The sequence below is a fragment of the Balaenoptera borealis genome (genome assembly GCF_965194805.1).
Source record: "Balaenoptera borealis genome assembly, chromosome: 15".
NCBI classification, from domain to species: domain Eukaryota; kingdom Metazoa; phylum Chordata; class Mammalia; order Artiodactyla; family Balaenopteridae; genus Balaenoptera; species Balaenoptera borealis.
In genome coordinates this window covers 40,030,005-40,055,719 of record NC_138871.1, presented here as the reverse complement: position 1 = coordinate 40,055,719, position 25,715 = coordinate 40,030,005, and the positions used below count along the sequence as shown (strand labels likewise).

At 37.8% G+C, this 25,715-nt stretch overlaps 1 protein-coding gene across 3 annotated transcripts in view; it reads left to right on the top strand.

Annotated features, from left to right (window-relative positions):
- Positions 1-8,765, top strand: part of SANBR (SANT and BTB domain regulator of CSR) — a 68,212-nt gene extending 59,447 nt beyond the window's left edge. For 2 of the 3 annotated variants that reach the window (XM_082358159.1, XM_082358158.1), the window contains 7 exons: positions 805-896; positions 1,700-1,717; positions 2,175-2,203; positions 2,282-2,355; positions 2,840-2,928; positions 5,156-5,247; positions 6,135-8,765. In XM_082358159.1, the coding sequence (XP_082214285.1) occupies positions 805-896; positions 1,700-1,717; positions 2,175-2,203; positions 2,282-2,355; positions 2,840-2,928; positions 5,156-5,247; positions 6,135-6,171 (431 nt within the window). In that variant the 3' untranslated portion in view covers positions 6,172-8,765. The remainder of the gene's footprint in view (positions 1-804; positions 897-1,699; positions 1,718-2,174; positions 2,204-2,281; positions 2,356-2,839; positions 2,929-5,155; positions 5,248-6,134) is intronic. The other variant, XM_082358160.1, reaches the window with a different exon arrangement.
- Positions 8,766-25,715: the final 16,950 nt, after the last annotated feature.

Genomic DNA, 25,715 nt, shown 5'->3' with positions numbered 1-25,715 from the left:
ATCTTCAAAATTATCTTCTATGTAGCACATTTTACAGGTTTTTCATTTATGGTAGTGATAAAGTTTCCCTTTTAAGATAGAGCAAAAAGTGTGAAGGTGGTGTACAAATAATTGACATTTGGGAAACAATGATCTAATGTGCTATTCTTAACCTTCAAACATTGTTTTTAGAGAAATATTTCTTTCCCCTCCCTCTTTTTTGCCTCTCTCCTTTCTCCACTAAACTGTCAGCCAGAGTAAAGCAGAATACTGACTGCAGGAATGCCTTAGTTTCAAATATACTTTGTCCCAGATCTGGTTCTTCACAAGATCATTTATGTTCTACCTCCATTTTTACCTTCATAGCCCACCTCCTGCATGAACAAAAGACATTTTAAAGATTTTTTTGTGAGCTCTTCTCTCCTCCCATTCTCAGATTGTGTTTTTCTGGGTTATAGTTATTTTTTATATAAAAAATTTGGAATTAGGAGGTGTGACTCCACTGTCAAATTAGATTCAGAGAAAGAAATATGGAAAATTTCCCCAACATTTTTCTGTATTTAATTTCACTGGCACTTGGAATTCATTGCCCTCATTTTTTCTGCAAAGATTTTTACCAAGTAGAAAGAAGAAAAGTAATTAAAATGAACCTCTGTAAAGCACTTTTAGTTTGATTTCTCCATATATTTACTTTTTATCCCAAGGTAATTTGTTAGTTTTTAAAAACAATGTTTTATTTTTCAGTGGTTTTATTGTTTGAATGTGACAAGTGCATGGGAAAAGTATATGGGACTTATGCTCATAACATTGACCTTCTGTTATCAGGGAAAAAGGAGAAGCCAAAGAAATTCACTAAACAACCAAAAAAGCAGATGTCTTCACCCTGTGGTCAGAAGAAAGAAAAGGCATTGGAGAAGGTAACACTAAATTATCTATTACTATTCTAAAGTTCATATTGAGAAATAAGCAGGTACAGCCAGGAAAAATTCGAAAAAGAAGAGTAATGAGTGTCACAGTGGAATGCTAGCAGTGTAAAAATGAGTGAAGAATCACTATAAAGACCGAGATTAAAGATCTCTAAGGTATATTGACACATGAAAAAAGGAAAGTGAGTTTGGGAGAGAGAAATTAGGGGTTTGGGATTAGCATATACAAACTACTACTATATATAAAATAGATAAACAACAAGGTCCTACTGTATAGCACAGGGAATTATATTCAATGTCTTGTAATAAACTATGATGGAAAAGAATGTGAAAAAGAACATATATATATATATATATATATATATATATATATATATATATATATATATATATATATAATAAAACTGAATCACTTTACACCAGAAACTAATACAACATTGTAAAGTAACTATACTTCAATTAAAAAAAAAAGAAAAAAGGAAAAGTGCAGAGCAGTATGTATAGTGGCATATTATGCTACCATTTGTGTAGAATAGATGAAGGAATATATATGAATTTTCTTGTATATCCATAAAATATCTGTGGAAAGCTATACAAGAAATTGATAAAATTATTTGCCTCTAAGGAAGGGAACTGAATGTCTGGGGGACAGAGGCTTTCTACTGTATGTGCTGTTTGTACTTCTTGAATTTTGAACCAGTATTACGTACTCAAAAAATAAGTAGGCTTTAAATTTTTAAAATAAATATTTTATGACCTTTTAAAATTATTCTTATTTCCCCATGCCTTCAAAGGAAGGAGTAAAAAGCCAGGTAGGAATAAGAGAACAGTATAACTACAGTTGGCTAAAAGAGAAACTATAGATTCTAAAAATGTGTGAAAAGCTGGAGTTCAAACAAGTTCCACACAATATATGTTGGACGGGTTGTACGTTCATCTCCATGTTAAGGACCAGAGGCACAGAATGAGTGAATTCTAAAAGATTGCATAGAGGTGGGGGGCTTCCAGGTCAGACAAATAAAACTGGGTTCAAATTCTAGGTCTGTTTCTCTGTGGACAAGTTTCTTAACTTCTCTGAAGCTGTTTATTATAGAGATAATAGTAGCACCTATCTCACATGGTAGTTGCAAGGCTTCAGTGAAAGAATGCTTGTAACGCTCTTGGTACAGTATCTTTCACCCAATAAATGTAAACTCTTTTTGTATTACCTATAACGCTAATCAGTAAATATGTTCTAATTGGGCCTTAATGTTGTCTACTTTTTTTTAGTCAACTTCTAGAGATGTGTCTCCTTTCATGTGAGTATTGCTCCTTAATCCAGTCAGATGTTCACTGTAAAAGCATCAGTGCTGATTTTTGTTTAATTTTTTCAATAGTGTGAGTATGCAGAAGAATAAGTGGGATGCCACAAGATCCTTGAGATTCAACCAAGATGCGCAAAGAGAAGATGGTAAGTTTTATTATTTGTGTAATGTACAAATTAGGTCTAAATAGCAATGACAGGAATCTTTTATTTTATGAAGTATGCTGAATAGCTTTAAAGATTCCAACTGGAATAAGGCCCAGAATTAGCACATTCCCTTAGGCATCAACCAGAGTTTCATTACTAGACAATCCCAGTAGATAATATGTTGTTTTATGTATCTGTCATTTTGAGACCTCTCAGACTGACTTTCACCCACTACTTCCACTCTCAAGAAGGCTGAATATGTCTTAGGCTGACTTACAGTAATGTTAAAAGCTGCACAGTTATCTGTATATGAGCCATTTTGCCACTTGCAGCCTAAAATACTTCAAAGATAAATAGGTGTATGTGTCTATAAATAATATCCAATGATATTTTCATAAACTCTTGATGATTGCAATCTTCTTTAAGAAATAAAAGTAATAAAACATCCTCATAAAAAGTAAGGTTTATTAATTTTTACCTTCAGATCAACGGCGGATGTCTGAAATTACAGGGCACCTAATAAAGATGAGATTGGGTGATCTGGACCGAGTCAAGTCAAAGGAAGCAAAAGAAGTAAGAATTATTTACTCGTGTACTGTGCTTGCTTGGATATGCCTTCCTACTTTATTTTCATCATAAGTATAAAGATGCTTTATAATTTTAAAAGAATAAATTTTTTATGTCTTTTTTTAAAATTTTTGTTCCTTTTTTAAATTTTTTATTTTTTTAATTTATTTATTTATGGCTGTGTTGGGTCTTCATTTCTGTGCGAGGGCTTTCTCTAGTTGCAGCAAGCGGGGGCCACTCTTCATCGCGGTGCGCGGGCCTCTCACTATCGCGGCCTCTCTTGTTGCGGAGCACAGGCTCCAGACGCGCAGGCTCAGTAATTGTGGCTCACGGGCCTAGTTGCTCCGCGGCATGTGGGATCTTCCCAGACCAGGGCTCGAACCCGTGTCCCCTGCATTGGCAGGCAGATTCTCAACCACTGCGCCACCAGGGAAGCCCTTTTATGTCTTTTTATATTCTGTACCAGTTAGCCTGTTTGTTCACGTAAGTTTTTCACCACCTCTTACAGTCCATAGGTCCTCTCTATAACACACATAGTAAAGTACGTTGTTACTGAAAGTGTAATGTCCAACCAAGAGCAGATTAACTCTGCACTGCAGACTGTCCAGAGGGTGACCCCCTGGAAGTTGCTAATTTTCATCAACTCTGCATGCAGTGCTTAGACATTATCTTTAAAATAAGATGTTATCTTGCTGAAAATGATCACAAGAAATACCTGTACTCTTACGGAATTACATGTTAGTCATAACATTATGTATCATCATTAGTACCAGTATTATGTATTCACAGTTACACTTGCCCCTAATTCTTTTATTTAAAAATTTACTTCCCTACAAGAAGAAAACACAGGAAAAAAATCTTTATCACCATGGGTTAGGCAAGTATTTCTTAGCTACCACACCAAAAGCATTATCCATAAAAGGAAAAAATTGGCAAATTGGACTTCATCAAAATTTAAAGCTTATTTTTGAAAGACATTATTAAGAGAACGAAAAGACAAGCCATAAACTATGAGAATATATGTGTAAAATATTTATCTGGTAAAGGATTTGTATCCAAAATATATAAAGAATTCTCAAAACTCAATAATAAAATAAACAATCCAGTGACAATAAGTGGGCAAAAGATTAATCATACACTTCAGAAAGAAGGGATATAGGTGGCAAATAAGCACAGGAAAAGATGCAACAACATTAGTCATTAGGGAAATGTAAATTAACACCTCAACAAGATACCACTATACACCCACTAGAATGCCTAGAAAAGTTTTGTTTTGTTTTGTTTTGTTTTGGCTGCATTGGGTCTTCGTTGCTGCGCGCGGGCTTTCTCTATTTGTGTCGTGCGGGGGCTCTTCTTCGTTGTGGTGTGTGGGCTTCTCATTGCGGTGGTTTCTCTTGTGTGGAGCGCATGGGCTCTAGGCGTGCAGGCTTCAGTAGTTGTGACTTGAGGGCTCTAGAGCACAGGCAGGCTCAGTAGTTGTGGCACACGGGCTTAGTTGCTCTGCAGCTAAAAAAGTTTTTTAAATATGCTGGCAAGAATATAGAGCAACTGGAACTCTCGTATATAGCTAGTAAGGATGCAAAAGGGAATGGCTACTTGGGAAAACAGTTTAGCTGTTTCTTATAGCATTAAATGTTTACTCACCATACAGATCATTTCACACATATCTTTACAGTGGCTTTATTTAGAATTGCCAAGAGCTAGAAACAACCCAAATGTTCTTTACATGATAAATGAGTAAGACTGTAGAATAGATAAAAAGAATGAGCTATTGATACATGTTGCAACATAGATGAATATCCTACACATTATGCTAAGCAAAAGGAGCCAGATTCAAAAGGCTACAGACTGTATGATTCTATTTATATAATGTTCTGGGAAATGCAAAAGTATAGGGACATAAAACAAGTCAGTGGTTGCCAGGAATGGGTAGTGTCAAATCGTTGGACTTAAAAGGGGCACAAGGGGATTTTCTTGGGGTGTTTGAACTGTTTTATGTCTCCATTATGAGTGGTTACACAACTGTATGCACTTGTCAAAACTCAGAACAGTGCACTAAAATGGGTGAATTTTACTTATATAAAATAATAAAAATAAATTGTAACTCAGAGCCTGAATTTAAAAAATCAAAATAAAATTACTTCTAAGTTAACAAGTAATGCCATTTCAATAAAGCAGAGCTTCTACTGGTTCCTTAACGATAATAACTTAATTTTTCTCCTTTACTCTGCAGTTTGCAGGAGGTATTTATTCCAGGCTTGAAGCACAAATCAAGGCCTCAGTGCCAGTCAATGCACGGCAAAGCAGCTCAGAGAAAAACACAAGGTGAATCAGCATAAATGAATTCAGAATGCCACTAGCTTTGAAGTGATTTTTTTTTTTTTTTGGAAAAATCATATGAACACTAGAAGCACATAATTTGAGTTTGGTTTTATTTTGTTTCAGGGATTTGATCATCAAGACATTAATTAGAACCAGATTTTAACTTAAAAGTTAAGACTTTAAAAGGTCATGATCACAAAATTTAATGAAAGTATACTTTTTTTAAAGTTTTTTGTTTATTGAGTCAGCTCCGTTCTGATCCAACTGTGATAAAAATGTAAGCTATAGTGTGAATTAGCAGAATTTTTATACTATTTGTAGATAATATATTACTACTTTATATAAATCATTGAAACCTTTCTTGTTTCTTGTTCTATCTCTCTTAATAAAATCTAATTTGTATGTTCTGTGTCATTTTACAGCACAGATTTTCTTTGAAAGATTAACAGTAACTGAGATTTGATTATTAATACTACAGATCCAAATGCCTTATCTGCAATTCTGAAATCCAGAAAGCTCAGAAAGCCAAAAGCTTTTTTCATACATTTGTGGCAACTCAAGCCTGACCTGAGCTACTGTGGTACTATTTATAGTTTTTATTTATCCCACTTAATGTAAATGCTCATTTGTTTCACTGAAGAAGTATTAATGTGTTTGGTTGTGGGGCACTGCTCCAGATTCATGATATACAATATATGTACATATTATTTCCCCCAAATTAAAAAATATCTGAATTCCAAAACACATCTCCAAGAATTTTTGAAAATGGATTATGGAGCTACATGAAGTTTCATTAAACTTTGACACTGTCAAGCAAACATGACCTAAAGCAGTGGCAACTTATTGTTTTAGAAGCACCTCTGACCTTCTTTTCTGTTTAAAAAATCTAGGTCTAAAAGTCGTTTTGGTCAAGGTCGGCCTGCGTAAAGCACCTTAAAATATTACTAAGAAGACAGAAGACTCACCTCTGGACATTTGAAATTGCTCATCACTTCTTGAAGGTCTTCAGAACGATGACTTCTAAATGTTTTAAGTTATTTATTAATTATTCTTGCAAGCCACATAAATCGTAGTGCTAAGGGAAATATATAGTTAGGTCTTATGAAATCTAATTGTAAATATGAAACTTCTTAAACCTAATTTTCCTTTGGTGTGATGCTAGGCTATGTAGAAAATTAGTATTTACAAATTTGCATAGTTAAGGCTCCTAGTATTTGTTATCCTTTATTTATTTGAAAGAGAAGAGGTCTAAACTCTCAAGTAGCTAAGAGTTTTTTAAGACCTTAAAAATTAGGGGAACACAGCTGGTAGTGGTATGGTACATGTGCACTAATTATAGTATGTCTTTTGGGCTGTAAATCTTGGGATAGCACTGAGAACTGCAATTTGTGTGATGAAATTTCCAGTGATGCTAATTTTAAGTTTGCATGACTATTAAGGAGTTACAGATCTCAAGACTGCATTAAATAAATTTTCAAGATGAAGTATTCCTGTGTTGGGCAGAAGCCTTAATTTTTTTCAGCATTATTCCATAGAAAGCACAATGTTAATCCAACTCTTTTTTTTTTTTTAGTTGTGTTTTTTTGTTGTTGGTTTGTTTTTTTTTAGTTTTTAGTAGTTATTATTGGTCATCTGAGCTGGAATTACTGATTATTACCTCTTTCTTCTGTGAAGCTAGTACCATTCTGAATTTGTTAAAATAACCGTTGATAACTTTAAAGCTAGTAAATCATTTCAGTTGTATGAGACACCCTCTGTACAGTTCTCAGGGCACTAAAACTCAACCATATTTCTATAGCCATTCGAATAGCCCCTTAAAACAGTTATAATTAGTTATTACTTTAGAGATGTCTAGAAGGAAATATTCCCAAATACATTTGATGGATGAAAAATTGCATATATTTAAGAAAAATCAAAATCAAATTCTATTCTATAGATCATGTCTTAATTTTCTAACCAAGCAGAAAGAGTGCTCAGGGAAAATTTGTTCCAAACCATAAGCATATAAAAATTATGTGTTTGGAAATTACTTATATGTAGGTCTCTGAAAAACTTTAAGATGCACTGTTTCTATTTTTAGTCTTCCTTTGCCTTATAATTGAAATTTCTTCAAATTAGAGAACAGACTTTAATAGTGTATGACAGAACAGCAATTTCTATTGAAATGTCCAAGTGTTACACTCAGTTTAGACATACAGAAATCATTATTTTTAATGAGTGTTTTAGTTGGTAAGTGAAGCTAGATTTTATTTGATGTTATATGTATGGCTTTGCCAAGATTTTTGAACTTCTGTTTGGAAATTTTGTTGCAGTCGATATATTTTTCAATTGTTTGATATTTTTGAAACAGATTATAAAATTTTTATTTTCAAAAGAAAATGTTTTATACTACATGATCTGTACGCCCTGTTAAATACCAGCGTCTTGTTTAGTTTACTCTGATCAAAAGGGTTTAGGTTTGTACATGTTCTACAGTGCTGTGACGGTCACAATTAAAAGAGGAAAATATGCTCATTTGATTTTTAACTGATGGTAACAAGGCAAATTACTTCTCCCCTGGGGGGACTGTACCGCTGAATTTTTACAAACAGAATTTATCAGAATTTGATTTTCTTCAGAATGTGCTTTTAATTTTGTGGACGTCTGTAATTCAAGCACAGGTACCACAAACATTTTAATCAAACTCGTAATAGCATTTGTTTTGCCAAATACTTTGAGGTTTTATCTTCCATTAATTCTGAATTCACATTTATTTAATTGAAATAAACATTAATGACAAAAGTTGTTTGCAAAGTCCCTTGATCTGAATCATTCCATCTTCTTAAAAATGTTCGGATGGGCTCTAGATCACAGGTTTTCATGGAAGAGGTGAACTTTGTAAATTTTAAGGTTGTTTTAAATGAGATTATCCTGGTAAAGATTCAACAAAACATTTAAGGGTAAAATACTGCAGAAAAGATAATTTGGTAACAGTGCTGATTCCATACTGTTGGGTCATTTTGTTATTGTCCTTCTTCAGAACACTCAGCCAGGTATTGTGAGATATGCTAAGTGCTTTGGAAGCTGAGGCTGAAGCCCTGTCATGCTAATCTGCCACAGGCAAATCTTAGTATAAAAACAAACAAACAAACAAAAACCCTTTTATCTCCAGTACCTCGAGTTAATTCTTCAACCCTCAACTATTCCTTAAAGAACTATTATGAACCTCACCTTTTCACACGGCTCAGTTAAAAGGCACTGGGAATACCTAGCCAGTCCAATTCTTTTTTAAAATTTATTTATTTATTTATTTTTGGCTGCGTTGGGTCTTTGTTGCTGCGCGCGGGCTATCTCTATTTGTGGCAAGCGGGGGTTACTCTTCGTTGCAGTGCGGTGGCTTCTCTTTGTTGCGGAGCATGGGCTCTAGGCGCGCAGGCTCAGTAGTTTTGGCTCACGGGCTCAGTAGTTGTGGTGCACGGGCTCTAAAGCGCAGGCTCAGTATTTGTGGCACATGGGCTTAGTTGCTCCGCAGCATGTGGAATCTTCCCGACCAGGGCTCGAACCCGTGTCCCCTGCATTGGCAGGTGGATTCTTAACCACTGCGCCACCAGGGAAGTCCCTAGCCAGTTCAATTCTAATTGGCTAACTCTCTCATTTAAAGCTGATCTATCGGGGAGGATGATATGGGGATAATATTATTTCCACTTTTATAGGACTGTTGCGGGGGCGGGTAAATGATTTAGAGATCTAAAACAATTAGCACAGTATTTTCTGGCTAATCGTAAGGCCTCCAGAAATGTTAACTATTATTATTGTTGCACTGTGGGATCTTAGTTCCCTGACCAGGGATTAAACCCAGGCCCTTCGCAGTGAGAGTGTAGAGTCCTAACCACTGGACCACCAGGGAATTCCGTTATTTTAATATTTGGGAAGTGCCCTTAAAAGTCTTTAAGATGGGAGATTGATATCCCTCTTCCTGTAACTTGAGTTGCTAAGACTGATGTGTGTTTGTTTAATGCAAGAAAGAAAAGAGGCACATAATAGTTCAGTGGTTGCTGTGACATCGTTTGTTACTTCGTTATACTAAACCTCTTGCCTTATTTAAGCAGTACAAACAGGATTTGTAGGAAGAGGTAGGAAAACTATTTCCTGCTATGTGGTGGTGAGTGACCTGGGCTGTCTTCAGAGAGGTTTACTGAAGGAGAGAGTGAGGCAGCATGGTCTTATAGCAGCTCTCCTTCCAAGATTATCTTTCCTTGAGAAAACGTAGCTAGTTTCGCTTTTACTACTTGTCTATGACAAGAGTAGTTCTTATCAAACTGTGGAAGAGTGGTTGCTAAATTAGTAGCTGCTGAGAATGCTGCTAGCTCTCTTAAGTACCTTATCTCCTTCAGTCTCACAATAAACCCCCAAATCGGGTATTATCCCCATTTTATAGGTGGAGAAGAAAGTTCAGGGAGCTAAAGTAATCCGCGCACTGGGATTGAAGTCTAGGCCTATCAGCACATTCCAACACCTTGAAACAATTTTACCTTGGATTACCTGAAACATTTTCTCTTAGAGTGCCTCCTGGCTCACTGACAGCTCCTTCAAACTGAAAACAGGTGATTCCAGCTCACTCCCTGTGGTTCTAGCCTTGTTTATCCAAGTGCCTACTTGACATTTGTATTTGGAATATCAGTAGGTGTCTCCAACTTAACATAATAAAAGCAGGACTTGTGTTATATCTCCCCAACCCACCACCAACTCCCTGCTCGTTCAGTAAATGGCACTACTGCCCACTCAAGTGCACAAGCCGAATGTTTAGAAATTCCTCATAATTCCTCTTTTTCCTTCACTCCCCACATCCAATTCATCGGCAAGTCTGATATAAAACCTACATCCATTTGCTTCCCTCCATCGCCATAATCCATCACTCCAAGTTATTAACATCTCCAAGCCTCCTAAGTGATTCCAGCTCCCACTCTAACCTCTATTATTCACAAAGCAACTACAGTAATTTTGAAATGTGAATCAGATCACATCACACTCCAGTAGCACCTCATCAAACCTAGAATAAAATCCTACTTCCATTGCCCGGGTTTACAAAGTCCCACACAGCCTAGCCCCTGGTTGCCTCTCAATCTCCTTTCCCCTCTTGCTACTACATTCCAGTCACATGGCCTACCTGGTCCTCCAATAAGTAAGCTCATTCCCACCATTTAGCTCCTTCACATTACTGTTCCCACTGTCTAGAAGCCTTCTTATTATAATTCAGATTTTAGGTTAGATGTCATTTCCTCACAGGAGGCATTTCCATGTACCCAATCTAAAGTAGCTACCCAAGTCACTCTCATTACACCATCATAGTTTATTTCTGTACAAATCACAAATCTGACATTATTACATCATTATTTTTTTCTTTTCTTTTTTTTCTTTAAGTCTTTATTGAATTTGTTACAATATGGCTTCTGTTTTATGTTTTGGTTTTTTGGCCCCTAGGCATGTGGGATCCCGACCAGGGATTGAACCCGCACCCCCTGCACTGGAAGGCAAAGTCTTAACTACTGGACCACCAGGGAAACCCCTTCTTTCTTTCTTTTTTGTCTGTCGGTTTGCAATTTGTCTTCCATGCTAGAAAATGAAATGCATCCAAATAGGAAAAGAAGTAGGGCTTCCCTGGTGGCGCAGTGGTTAAGAATCCGCCTGCCAATGCAGGGGACACGGGTTCAAGCCCTGGTCCGGGAAGATCCCACATGCCGCGGGGCAACTAAGCCTGTGTGCCACAACTACTGAGCCTGCGCTCTAGAGCCCGCGAGCCACAACTACTGAAGCCCATGCGCCTAGAGCCCGTGCTCTGCAACAAGAGAAGCCACCGCAATGAGAAGCCCGCGCACCGCAACAGAGAGTAGCCCCCACTGACCGCAACTAGAGAAAGCCCATGCACAGCAACGAAGACCCAACGCAGCCAAAAATAAATAAATAAAATAAATTTAAAAAAAAGTAAAACCATATCTATTCACAGATGACATGATCTTGTATATAGAAAATCCCAAGAAATCCACTAAAAAACTATTAGAACATATAATTAAGTTCAAGATTTCAGGATATACAATCAATATACAAAAATCAATTTATTTCTATATACTAGCAATGAAAAATATAAATATTAAAATTTTAAAAATTCCCTTTACAATAGCATCAAAAAGAATAAAATACTTAAGAAAAAATTTCACAAAAGAAGTGTAATATGTGTACTCTGAAAACTACAAGATATCGTTGAAAGAAATTAAAGAAGATCTAAATAAATGGGAAGATTATCCCATGTTCATGGATCAGAACACTTAATATTGTTAAGATGGTAATACCCCTCAACTTGATCTACAGATTCACCACAGTTCCTGTCAGATTTCCAGCTGGCTTCATTGTAGAAATTGACAAACCAATCCTAAAATTCATATGGAAACTCAAGGGATCCAGAACTGCCAAAACAATTTTGGAAAAGAACAAAAGGTTCACACTTTCTGCTTTCAACTCTTACTACAAAGGTGCAGTAATCAAGGCAGTGTAGTACTAGCATATGGATAGTCATTCAGATCAATGAAACAGAATTGAGAGTCCAGAAATAAACCCATCTATTTATGGCCAACTGATTTTCAACAATAGTGCCAAGACCATTCAATGGCGAAAGAACAGTCTTTTCTACAAATGGTGCTGGGAAAATGATAGCTTCATGCAAAGGAGTGAAGTTAGACCCCATCTCACACTATATACAAAAAATTGATTCAAAATGGATCTAAGACCTAATTGTAAAAGCAGACTGTAAAACTCTTAGAGGAAAACACAGGGGTAAATCTTTACAACCTTGGATTTAGCAATGGATACTTAGATAAGACACTAAAAGCACAAGCAACAAAAGGAAAAATAGATAAATAGGACTTTACCAAGATTAAAAACATTTGTGCTTCAGTGGACACAATCAAGAAAGTGAAAAGACAGCCTATAGAATGGGAGAAAATATTTACAAATCACATATCTGATAAGGGACTTATATCCAGAATTTATAAAGAACTCTTACAACTCAAAATTTAAAAAAGACAACCCAGTTTTTTAAATGTTAAAGGATTTGAATAGACATTTCTCCAAAGAAGATGGCCATTTGGCCAAAACCACTTGAAAAGATGCTCAACATCATTAGCCATGAGGGAAATGCAAATGAAAACCATGAGTTACCACTTCATACCCAGTAGAATGGCTATCACCAAAAAACCACCTAATAATGTTGCCAGGAATGTGGCAAAATTGGAATCCTCATGAACTCCTGGTGAGAATGTAAAATGGAGCAGCTATTTTGCACTTTGCAAAGCAGTCTGGAAGTTCCTCGAAAGAAATTAAACATAGAGTTACCATTTATCTACCAATTTACCCTAACAGGTATATCATTTTCTATTTAGTCTCTTCTTGTGTTTACCTATATGCACATATCCATGCACAGAACAGTATTATCTGCTTTTTTTTTTCCAGATGGAGAAACTGAGTCTCAGACATGGCAACTTGTCTAAGAGAAACAGAAAAGAATGACCTGAGCAATGTGCCCTTGATGACGGTATTGCTATGTTAAACAAGTTAACACATGCATGTAAAGCAATTAGAACAGTGCCTGACATACGTAAGTGCTCAAAAAATGTAAAATATTATTAGACCATTATCATTTAGAAATAACTATGTTGTGCTCATTCCCACTTTTGGCCTTGCCTCATGCTGTTCTCCCATCTAGATTGCTCTCTTGCTTTGCTACCTATTGAAGTTTTCCCCTTGCTCCAGGTCCCTGCTCAAATGTCACCTTCTCCATGAATCTCCTGACCTGTCTCTTCTCTGAATCGTGTTGCATTCACAGCGTTGCCACAGTTTAACAGTCAGATGTTCTCACTGCTTTTGCTGCTGTTATTGACCTTGACTCCCCAACCAACTCTTAATACTGTGTTAGTAAAATTATATATGAAACAAACAACGGTGTTCACATTTGTTAATTTTGAGTGGTATGTTGTTTTAGACTATGCTTGTCTGTAGATAATATATTTTCCCAAATTAAAGAAAAAAATTGAGGACTTCCCTGGTGGTCCAGTGGTTAAGACTTCGCCTTCCAATGCAGGGGGTACGGGTTGATCTCTGGTCATAGAGCTAAGATCCCACATGCCTCACGGCCAAAAACCAAAACATAAAACAGAAGCAATATTGTAACAAATTCAAAAAAGACTTTAAAAATGGTCCACATCAAAAATTCTTTAAAAAAAAAAATTGAGCCAACCAGAAGCTATTGACCATTGAAATTATGAGACTCTCAAGAGACTTCCCTAGCGGTCCAGTGGTTTAAGACTCCACGCTTCCACTGCAGGGGGCACGGGTTTGATCCCTGGTCGGGGAACTAAGATCCCACATGCCGGTGAGAATTTCAAAAAAAATTAAGAAAAAGTGAAACTTCAGCAAGAAACATAGGCAACTGTCAGAATTATTTTACATCAAGAACAAATACTTGAGGGGGGATTTCTAAAGTGCATTATTCATTTCTAATGTTAAGTAGTCATATACTCAGGGAAGAAACATGACTTTTTCCCAGTAAGTGATGTGCGATAGCTGAATATTTGTTAAATATCTAGCTTTGTCCAACAAATCAGTGTAAGTCTCTCTGACAGTGGTTCTGGAGTGGGCCTAGGTTAGTATTTTTTTAAAGGTCACCAGGTGACTCTATTGCAGACACGTTGAGAACCATACTGCTATGTGACATGATATCTTTAAATGACTAATACTGTAAACCTCAGTCAGAGTTGTGTTCAGGAGCATAAAAAGAAATCAGGAAAGCATAGATTCTGACATCAGAGTGCTGCCACAAGGCGGCGCTAAAAGCTCAAGGAAACCATAGTTTAAATTAAATCACATTAAGCTTCATGCTTGCTTAGTCTTCCTTACCAAGTGTGCATACGCATATTGTTTGTAGAAGGAAACAGAATATTGGGGAAAGAGCTGACAAGAGGAATTTTAGCTAATAAGGAATCCTAGAAGGCAAATGAGAAAAAGGTAGAAAAGCAGAAAAACAAAACGAGAAACACCACTTAAAAGATCAAGCTTAAATATGACGCCCTTCTTCAATGCCAGAATTGTCTATTCTCATAGCCATGCTTTTGTATGTTTATTCTAAAGGTTTTATATGCATTTAGAAGTCTCTAATAGTTCTGAAAAATTGAGAGAGGAAAAATGTTAAAAAAATCAAAATAAGTGATGGGAAATGAATTAATGCAAATTCTTAAATATAGAATAATGAAATGTTTCTCCTTTTAATAAATATTTTAACTTAGCAAAACTATGTCTTCTAAATGAGTAAGTTGAGGTCCAAAATATCTAGCCTGCAAAACTCTGCAGTGTCCTCACTGCAGTTATCTGAAGGCTTGCCACCCTGTTCCTCCTAGCCAGCTGGGCAGAGACACAAAGACACAGAGAAGCATTAGACAGGTTTACACCAATATGTTAATAGAGGTCATTTCAGGGATGGAGCAGGTGAGGCAGAATTATAGATGCTCTTTCTTTTCATTGTTGTTTGCCTGTGTTTTCTTTTTAATTATTATTAAATATTTCAACTAGACAGAAAAGTACAGAGGATAATACAACAAACATTCAGGTACCTACCACCCAGCATTTTAACATCATAATATGATATATATTTTTTTTTTAAGAAATGAAGCATTTCAAATACCCTCACCCTATATAGATAACACTGCTTCTAGCTCTTCCTTTCCCAGAAGTAAACACTTCCCTGAATTTGATGTTTATTATGCCCATGCATGTTGTTATACTTTTACTACATATACTATGTATCCATAACATAATATACTATTTAAACTTTATATAGTGAACTCATCTCCTTATATGATTTTTTTATACTCTAAATTATGTTTTTGAGATTTATACATTTTGAGACAGATAGCTTCTGTTTATTTATTTTAGCTACTCTATAGTCATCTATTCTATGAATCTACAAAAATGTATATATCTATTTCCTGTCAGTGGGCACTGAGTTTATTTTCAGTTTTTTTCTTAAAATAATGCTGCAATAAAAACTTTCCATCATTGTCCTTGTGCATATATGAGTTGCACAAATTGACTAAAAGTTTCCAAACTTTTCTCCAGAGTTGCTGTACCATCTTGGCCTCCTGCTAGCAGTATGTGAGAGTCCCTGTTGTTCAGCTTCCTCACCAACAATGAAGGTTGTATCAGTCAGGATGACTAAATTAAGCCACAATAACCAAGAACCACCAGTGACTTAATTCAAAGGTTTGTTTCTTGCTGCAAGTGCAGTGCAGGTAAACAGTGAAAGGCCGTTCGTCGCAGTCACTCAGGGACCTGGGCTGAGAGGATCCATCCTGACACGTGCTTCTGAGAGGCAGGGAGAAAGAACTAAAGGGCTCCCACTCTGGCTGTGAAAGTTGCTGCACAGAAGTGACGGACATCACTTCTGCTCACATTTAATTGGCCAAAACAAGACGTGATCACCTCAAAGCATCCCCATTCCTACCTTTAGGGTCTGAATGTTTGTGAATGGTTACCAAGGTACTGATAGACTTTAATTTTTATTAGTCTAATGAGTATGAAATGGTGACTTGTTATTTTTATTTATATGCTCCTGATTATTACTGAGGTTGAGCATATATTCAGGTTTATTGCCCAAGTGTGTTTAGTCTTTTGAAAATTGCCTGTTGATATCCTTTGCCCATTTTTCTATTGAGTTTTTAAAATCTGATTTTGTAGGATATGTTTATAATCTGGCTACTAATCCTTTATTGATTCTATGCACTATAAATATCTTCTTCCAGACTGTGGCATTGCTTTCCACTTTGTTTAAGGTGCCTTTGTTCGTGGAATTTAATTTTAACGTAGTCATATTTGACAGTTTTTTCCCTATGGTTAGTACTTTCTGAGTCTCATTTAAGAAATCCTTTCTTTTTCTTTTTTTTTTTTTTTAAATTTATTTATTTGTTTGTTTTTATTTTTGGTCGTGTTGGGTCTTCATTGTGGTGCGCGGGCTTCTCATTGTCGAGGCCTCTCCTGTTGCGGAGCACGGGCTCCAGGTGCGCGGGCTTCAGTAGTTGTGGCACACAGGCTCAGTAGTTGTGGCCACGGGCCTAGTTGCTCCGTGGCATGTGGGATCTTCCCGGACCAGGGCTCGAACCCTTGTCCCCTGCATTGGCAGGCAGATTCCCAACCACTGCGCCACCAAGGAAGCCCAAGAAATCCTTTCTTATTCAAATATTTACACCAATATTTACTTTCAAAAGTTTTTAAATTTTGGGACTTCCCAGTTGGTGCAGTGGTTAAGAATCCGCCTGCCAATGCAGGGGACACGGGTTCGAGCCCTTGTCCAAGAAGATCCCACATGCCGCGGAGCAAGTATGCCCATGCGCCACAACTACTGAGCCTGCGCTCTAGAGCCTGCGAGCCACAACTACTGAGCCCCTGTGCTGCAACTACTGAAGCCCGTGCACCTAGAGCCCGTGCTCTGCAACAAGAGAAGCCACTGCAATGAGAAGCCCGTGCACCGCAATGAAGAGTAGCCCCCGCTCGCCGCAACTAGAGAAAGCCCGTGTGCAGCAACGAAGACCCAACACAGCCAAAAATAAATTTAAAAGTTTTTAAAAAGTTTTAAAGTTTTGCCTTTTCACACTTAGAACTTTAATCTATCTGGTATTGACTTCGTGTGTGATACAAAGTGGGGATCTGATTCTTTTTTCTTTTTTTAATATTTATTTATTTTATTTATTTGGTTGCGCCAGGTCTTAGTTGTGGCTTGCAGGCTCCTTAGTTGCGTCTCACAGGCTCCTTTGTTGTGGCACATGGGCTCCTTAGTTGCAGCAGGCAGTTTCCTTTAGTTGTGGCATGCATGTGGGATCCAGTTCCCCAACCAGGGATTGAACCCTAGTTGATCCATTGGGAGCACAGAGTCTTAACCACTGCACCACCAGTGAAGTCCCAGGATCTGATTCTTATTTTTTTCCATTTAAATATAAAATGATTTCAGCTTCATTCATACTTTCTTCCCTGACTTATAATGCTGCCTGTCATGTAGTATCATGTTTCCATTTATGCATAAGCTTTTCTGGGATCCTTAGTTTGTTCCATTGGTCTTTGTCTAATCCTGTGCTAGAACTACACTGTCTTAATTACTACAGCTTTCTTTTTTTAACTTTTTTTTTTTTTTAATTTCTTTTTGGCTGCGTTTGTTGCTGCACGCAGGCTTTCTCTAGTTGCAGCGAGCCGGGGCTACTCTTCGTTGCGGTGCACATGCTTCTCATTGCGGTGGCTTCTTTTGTTGTGGTGCACGGGCTCAGTAGTTGTGGCACATGGGCTTAGTTGCTCCACAGCATGTGGGATCTTCCTGGACTAGGGGTCGAACCCATGTCCCCTGCATTGGCAGGTGGATTGTTAACCACTGTGCCACTGGGGAAGTCCCTACTATGGCTTTCTAAAGGCCTTTATATCTGATTAAGGCCAACTACCTTGTTGTATTTTTTTCTTTTTTTTAAAACAAATTATTTATTTATTTATTTATTTTTGGCTCTGTTGGGTCTTCGTTGCTGGGCGCGGGCTTTCTTTAGTTGCAGTGAGCGGGGGCTACTCTTCATTGCGGTGCACGGGCTTCTTATTGCAGTGGCTTCTCGTTGCGGAGCACGGGCTCTAGGCACGCGGGCTTCAGTAGTTGTGGCATGTGGACTCAGTAGTTGTGGCTCGTGAGCTCTAGAGCGCAGGCTCAGTAGTTGTGGCGCATGGACTTAGTTGCTCCGCAGCCTGTGGGATCTTCCCAGACCAGGGCTCGAACCTGTATTCCCTGCATTGGCAGGGGAATTCTTAACCACTGCGCCACCAGGGAAGTCCCTTGTTTTTTAAAAATAGTTTACCTGGTTTAAAAATTAAAGACTCTAGGGCTTCCCTGGTGGCGCAGTGGTTGAGAATCTGCCTGCCAATGCAGGGGACAGGGGTTCGAGCCCTGGTCTGGGAAGATCCCACATGCTGCGGAGCAACTGGGCCCGTGAGCCACAATTACTGAGCCTGCGCGTCTGGAGCCTGTGCTCTGCAACAAGAGAGGCTGCGATAGTGAGAGGCCCACGCACCACGATGAAGAGTGGCCCCCGCTTGCCACAACTAGAGAAAGCCCTCGCACAGAAACGAAGACCCAACACAGCCATAAATAAATAAATAAATAATTTTTTTAAAAATTAAAGACTATAAAAAGATTGCATGCCAGGAAACGGAAACCATACTAGGTGTTTCAATAGATGGGTGTTAATATTAGAAATTGGTTAGGGACTTCACTGGTTGTCCAGTGGTTAGGACTCCACACTTCCACTGCAGGGGGCACGGGTTTGATCCCTGGTCTGGGAAGTAAGATCCCACAAGCCGCTCTGCCAAAAAAAAAAAAAAGAAATTGATTAAACAGGCAATGGAGGATTTAAAAAATGAAAGAGGACATTGAGGTACTAGAGTAATTGCAGGTATAGCCACCACCCTTAAGGCTGAGGAAACAAAGTGAAGAAGTTTCCTGTTTATCATTTGTACTTTTACTTGGTAAATGGTGTCTTTTGGCCATTCAGAGTTTTTATGTTTAGCTACTCAAATTTACCAATCTAATCTTTCATGACTTTAGATTTTGAGTCACATGTAGAAAGGTCTTTCACATTTAAAGGCTATAAAGAAATTCTCCATGTTTCCTTCTAGAACTTGTATGGTTTTATTTTTCCCATTTAAGTATTTGATTCATTTGAAAGTTTTCATGGTATAATGTGTGAACTATGGATGCAACTTTATTTTTCTTCAGATGACTACCCAGTTTCCAAGGTATCAATAAACACACATTGGATAGAATTCTTTCCTCCACTAGTTTGAGATGCTGAATTTATTACACACTAAATTCTGGTTTAAGGTAATTCTAACTGCAAATCCCCAAATGGCTCAAACACAATAGAAGTTTTCCTTTCATTTGAATAAAATCCAAATAGGCGGGGCTTCCCTGCCAATGCAGGGGACATGGGTTCGAGCCCTGGTCTGGGAAGATCCCACATGCCGCAGAGCAACTAAGCCCGTGAGCCACAATTACTGAAGCCTTCACGCCTAGAGCCCGTGCTCCGCAACAAGAGAAGCCACCGCAATGAGAAGCCCGCACACTGCAACAAAGAGTAGCCCCCGCTCGCCGCAACTAGAGAAAGCCCACGCACAGCAACAAAGACCCAATGCAGCCAAAAATAAATAAATAAAATTTATTTAAAAATATATATATATATTCACTATTTTGCTTAGCAATATATCCATATTAGTTCAACAACAAACACATTTATTTATTTTTGCAAAAAGAAACAGAAATCAACCAAAAAATAACAAAACTGGTTATCTATGGGCAGCAGGAATGAGATAGAGGGGTTAGGGTTGGAGAAGCTAGGCTTCTTTTAGCATAACTCTTTATATAGTTTTTATTTTTAAAAACTTTATTTTGAAATCATTATGTTGTAGGAAAAAATGGAGCACCAGAGGATGGTCTTGTCCCAGGTCTTGAGTGAGTCCCTGGGACCAGCCACCAAGTGAGGGTCCTTCATTTCATGCAGAAAAGAATTCAAGAGCAGGCCATTGTAAAGTGAAAGCAGGTTTATTTAGAGAGATAACACACTTCACAGAGTTTGGGCCATCTCAGAAGGTGAGAGCGGCCTCAAGGTGTGCAGATGATTAGTTTTTATGGACTGGGTAATTTCACAGGTTAACAAGTGGCAGGAATATTCTAACTATCTTGGAGAAGGAATGGTGATTTCCAGGAATTGGGGCACCACCCACTTTTGGCCTTTTATGGTCGGCCTCAGAACTGTCATGGCACCTGTGGGTGTGTCCTTTAGCGTATGCTAATATATTACAATGAGTGTATAATGAGGCTCAAGGTCTATTGGCAGTCGAATCTTCTGCCATCTTGGGCCTAGTAGGTTCTAACCGGTTTTCGTGGTATCCTGTTCTTAATGGTTGTGCCCTGCCCTCTTCCTTCCTGTCTCAATTATAGATTCACTGGGTACTATAACGTAGCCAAATTGACACATAAAATGATTAAGTGGGGATGAAATAGGAAGCATGAGAGTCAAGAGCTGTTTAGGAAATAAAATCAACAAAACTTGGAAATTGAGTTATGAAATGGTAGGACAGGGGTGGAAAATTGAGGATAATCTCAAGATTTTTTCTTGGAAGAGCCACTGGCTGAAATGAGAAATTAAAATAGAAGAGCAGACTTGGATTGGGGCATCTGGTAGAATTGTGCCCAGCTTCTTGTCATTCACACTGAAACAAACAATCTAGGAGAGAGCCCCACCCAGGAGTTGTCAGCTACCTAGAAGTCAACTCATTGTATGCAGAAGAACTCAGCTAAACCACTGAGAAGCCACTGTGTCTAGAAAAGTGCCATTACATGTTTTGAATATAAATAGATTAGTAAACCTTCAGCATATAAACTAAGGTTTAAAAAAGAAGTACATAGATAAAATGACAAGAGATTCTCCTCATTGTTTGGGACAGAGACGAGAAACAAATAATTGCAAAGTTGTTTTTCCCTAAACTGCATACACTTCACTTTAGGCTGTAATGATTATATGACGTATGTATTGCATTATTGTGTCTTTGTCAAACAACAAAAACTTGAACTTAGCCCTTTTTTGCTACAGAAAGTGTCCTTTTAGTGACTTTTAAAAATTGATTGGCATTTTATAATGAACTTAACAATGTAAAAATGGGATTCGGTTCCCAAGCTATTTTTGTACTTTGCCCTCAAATAACTGACTAGGAAAAAAATAAACTGACTAAAAAGGAACTAGAAGAGTCTTCCACTACCTTAGCTAGGAATGGACTACAAAAGTTTTTTCCCAAGGTACAGTGCACAATTGTTCAGAGTAAAGCACATAGAGCTCTTAGCATTCAATGCATTTTCTTTATATCTCTAAAGTTCCTTAAATATTTAACCATATATATCAGGAAAAGGACAACTGGAGAGTAGAAGTTCAATTGCAGGCTTTTTGTATCAATGACATGTACATAAAAGATTCAGAGATGACCCAGACAGATCTCTGTGTGAGCTGTGTATATATGATAGTGCTACCATATTTCTCATATTTAATGATATTCTACTTTTGGAATTTTAGTGTATGTATACAAAAAGGGGTTTAATAACTCAACCATGGTTCTGATTTGTCTTATATTAATCATTTCTTAAAATTCTTGTATGTGCTTTTTACAATAAAAAGTAAAAGTAAGTGATGCCCCCCCCAAAAAAAAAAGAATGAAAAAACAAGGTGTATCTATATCGTAGTGAAATTCACAATGCCACAGATAAAGAGAAGACTCTAAAACCTTCTGCAGAGGGAAAAAACCAAGCCATAGTCAAATTACAGGGAATTGAAATGACATTGTATTCTCAAGAGCAACATGGGAAAGTAGAGGACAATGGAGCAAGGCAAAGAAGACAATAGAAAATGCTTTGAATCTTGAATTCTGTGCCTAAACTATCAGGTATGAGAGCAGAGTGGAGAGATCTTTAGTTAATCAATGACTCAGGAAGTTTACCTTCCATACATACTGTCTCAGGAGGTTATTTGTGTATGTAATACACCAACAAAAGGAAAAGAAGGTGTGGTTACCCAAAAAACAAGGGACCCAACAGAGGAGAGACATGAAGAGGACCTTCTTTCAGTCATGCACTGGAACCAGAGAAGAAAGTACAATCAGAGAAAAAAGTCTTTGGCTCTTCAGTGAACAGTATTTACACAATCATAGTAATGTAAACATTGTTGTTTGGTTTTCCACTTTTAGAATCAACGTATGTGGGAAGGGGGCAGGGTCGTCCCTACAATCCCTTTGTTCATCGCTCACCCTTCTTTCCTACTCCATTCAAGCTATACCTTGGTCTCTACTGGGCCACACAGACGGTGATCAGATGAAGATGTGACTCCATCTCAGTGACTGCTGAGGTTGAGAGGAAGCCAGTGACTAGATAAATGAATTATGTGTCCAGGGAAGCCAGCAGTGGGATGGATGTGATTCAAAGGAGTGAGGGGACTGTGAGTGGAGGTTTGAACTGGTTATAATTGGATTTATAAAAATCAAATCCCTGAATGTGGTGAAGTAAATTCATTAATCCACTAAATATAACATATATTCTTTTAACTTTCCTATACACTGGAAAACAGAGCTATCTAAAGAAATCTTTAAAGATTATTCAATCACATTAAGGAGTGTTTTGTGGAAGATCATGTTGGTTGCTTACCCAGCAGCCATTCCCTTCTTTCTTTGCTAATAGAATTCCAATTTTGTTCAGGTATTAAGTGGTAAAATGCTTGTAAAGGAAGCTGACCCTTTACTAGCCCCAGAAGGTGAATTTTGATTAGTTCAGCCTAGTAATGGTGATTCAGATTCCCTTGCCAGTGGTTCATTTAAGCAGGAGCATGTGATTATGGATAATGGGAGGTGAGGGAAAGTCTGTTGTAGCGCTTCTGGGAAATTTTCCCTGATGTTTAAAAATAGGCATGAGTAAGGGATGTACTCTTCTTCCCTTTCAGGCCTTTGGATGTTGTAATGTCAGAACATTAAGCTTGGAGTTGCTGAAACCGTATTGCAGTCATGAGGAGAGAGAGCCAAGAGAGGAGGACAAAGCTGCTATGCTGAGAGACGGAAGAGGGGAACAATTTAATGAAAATCTGGGGCTGGTGATTAACACTTTGGCTAAACTACCCCAGAACATTTTGTGAGAACATTTTTTTTTTTTTTTATTGTTTCAGACAGTTGAGTTAGATTTCCTGTTACTTGCAAGCAAATGCATCCTAACAGAGCCAAAAGAATTCTAGGGGGAAAAAAAAAAAAAGAGTTCTAAGGAATTCTGGCCAAGATAGTAAATATATTTTTTAAAAGTGATTTCTGGCTTCCCTGGTGGCGCAGTGGTTAAGAATCCGCCTGCCAATGCAGGGGACACAGGTTCATGCCCTGGTCTGGGAAGATCCCACATGCCACAGAGCAACTAAGCCCATGCACCACAGCTACTGAGCCTGCGCTCTAGAGCCTGCGAGCCACCACTACTGAGCCCATGTGCCACAACTACTGAAGCCCATGCGCCTAGAGCCCGTGCTCTGCAACAAGAGAAGCCACCGCAATAAGAAGCCCTCGCACTGCAAGGAAGAGTAGCCCCTTCTCGCCACAAGTAGAGAAAGCCTGCACACAGCAACAAAGACCCAACGCAGCCAAAAATGAATGAATGAATTAATTTTTTTGAAGTGATTTCTGAAACCAATTGAATTAATCTTTTTTTAAAAAAACAGTTTATTTTGAAGTAATTCTGAACTTACAGAAAAGTTTTAAGAATAGTACAGAGAATTCCCATGTATACCCAAAGACCACATTCAAGTTTTGTGAATTGTCCCAATTATATTCTTTTTTATAAAATTGATTTTTATTGGCGTATAGTTGATTTACAATGTTGTGTTAGTTTCTTCTGTACAGCAAAGTGAATCAGTTATACATATATCTACTTTTTTTTAGATTCTATTCCCATATAGGTCATTACAGAGTACTGAGTCGAGTTCCCTGTGCTATACAGTAGGTTCTTATTAGTTATCTATTTTATATATAGTAGTGTGTCTATGTCAATCTCAGTCTCCCAGTTTATCCCTTCCCCACCACCCCCCTTCCCACTTGGTAACCATAAGTTTGTTTCCTACATCTGTGACTCTATTTCTGTTTTGTAAATAGGTTCATTTGTACCATTCTTTTCTATTTCACATATAAGCGATATCATACGGTATTTGTCTTTGCCTGACTTACTTTACTCAGTATGACAATCTCTGGGTCCATCCATGTTGCTGCAAATGGCATTATTTTGTTCTTTTTTTATGGCTGAGTAATATTCCATTGTATATATGTACCACATCTTCTTTATCCATTCATCCGTCAATGGACGTTTAGGTTTCTTCCATGTCTTGGCTATTGTAGATAGTGCTGCAATGAACGTTGGGGTACAGGTATCTTTTCAAATTATGGTTTTCTCTGGATATATGCCCAGGAGTGGTATTGCTGGATCATATGGTAGCTCTATTTTTAGTTTTTTAAGGAATCCCCATACTGTTCTCGATAGTGGCTGTACCAATTTACATTCCCACCAGCAGTGTAGGAGAGTTCCCTTTTCACCACACCCTCTCCAGCATTTATTGTTTGTAGATTTTTTGATGATGTCGATTATATTCTTTATATTCTGTCAATTATATTCTGCCAATTATATTCTTTATATTGCCTATAAAGGATCCAATCTGGGTTCGTGCCTTGTACTTAATCGTCATGTCTCTCCAGACTGTTTCAATCTGGGACAGTTCCTGAGTCTCTGAGTTTCACGCCCTTGACATTTTTGAAGATTATAAGACATAGTATTTTCATAGACTGTCCCTCAGTTTGGATTTGTCCGATGAACACTCATATCCTATTGAGTGATACACAGTGCCAATTTGTACATTGTTGGTGGTGTTAAATTTGATCACTTGATTAAGATGATGTCTTCTAACTTTCTCCATTGTGAAGTTATTTTTCTTCTTTGTAATTAATAAGTATTTTGTGTGGAGATACTATGAAACTATACAAATACTTAGTTCCTCATCACATTTTTATCTACTAGTGTTAGCACCTATTGATGATTCTTTCTTCAGTTACTACTGTGATAGTTGCCAAATGGTATTTTTGTATTTCTCTCTTACTATAAGAAAAAGCTGTCTCTTCTCCCCCTATTTTATTCATTTGTTTATATCATGGATTCTATTTAATTCAATGAGTTATAATATATAAATATCATTGGTTCGGGCTTCCCTGGTGGCGCAGTGGTTAGGAGTCTGCCTGCTAATGCAGGGGACACGGGTTCGAGCCCTGGTCTGGGAAGATCCCACATGCCGCGGAGCAACTAAGCCCATGCGCCACAACTACTGAGCCTACATGCTGCAACTACTGAAGCCCATGTGCCTAGAGCCCGTGCTCGGCAACAAGAGAGGACACCACAATGAGAAGCCCGCACACCACAAAGAAGAGTAGCCCCCACTCTCCGCAATTAGAGAAAGCCCGTGCGCAGCAACGAAGACCCAACACAGCCAAAAATAAATAAATAAAATAAATAAATTTATTTTTTTTAAAAAAAGAAATATAATGAGGTTCAAGGTGATTAAATGCCTGTGGTGACTCTGCTAGAATGTACCAGAAGTGGGGTTAAATATAGATATATATATCATTGGTTCGATGCTCAAATTATCCCAGACTTGGCCAGTGGGAGCCCCTTCAAGCCGGATCCTGAGTCCTCTTGGCATCTCTCCATCATTTATTTTTATCACTTCCATACTTCTCAGCACAATAAGATGTTCCAAGCTCAACTTGTATTTTCCCTATTCCTCTCTGGAATCAGCTATTTATTCAAGGAACACTGGTTC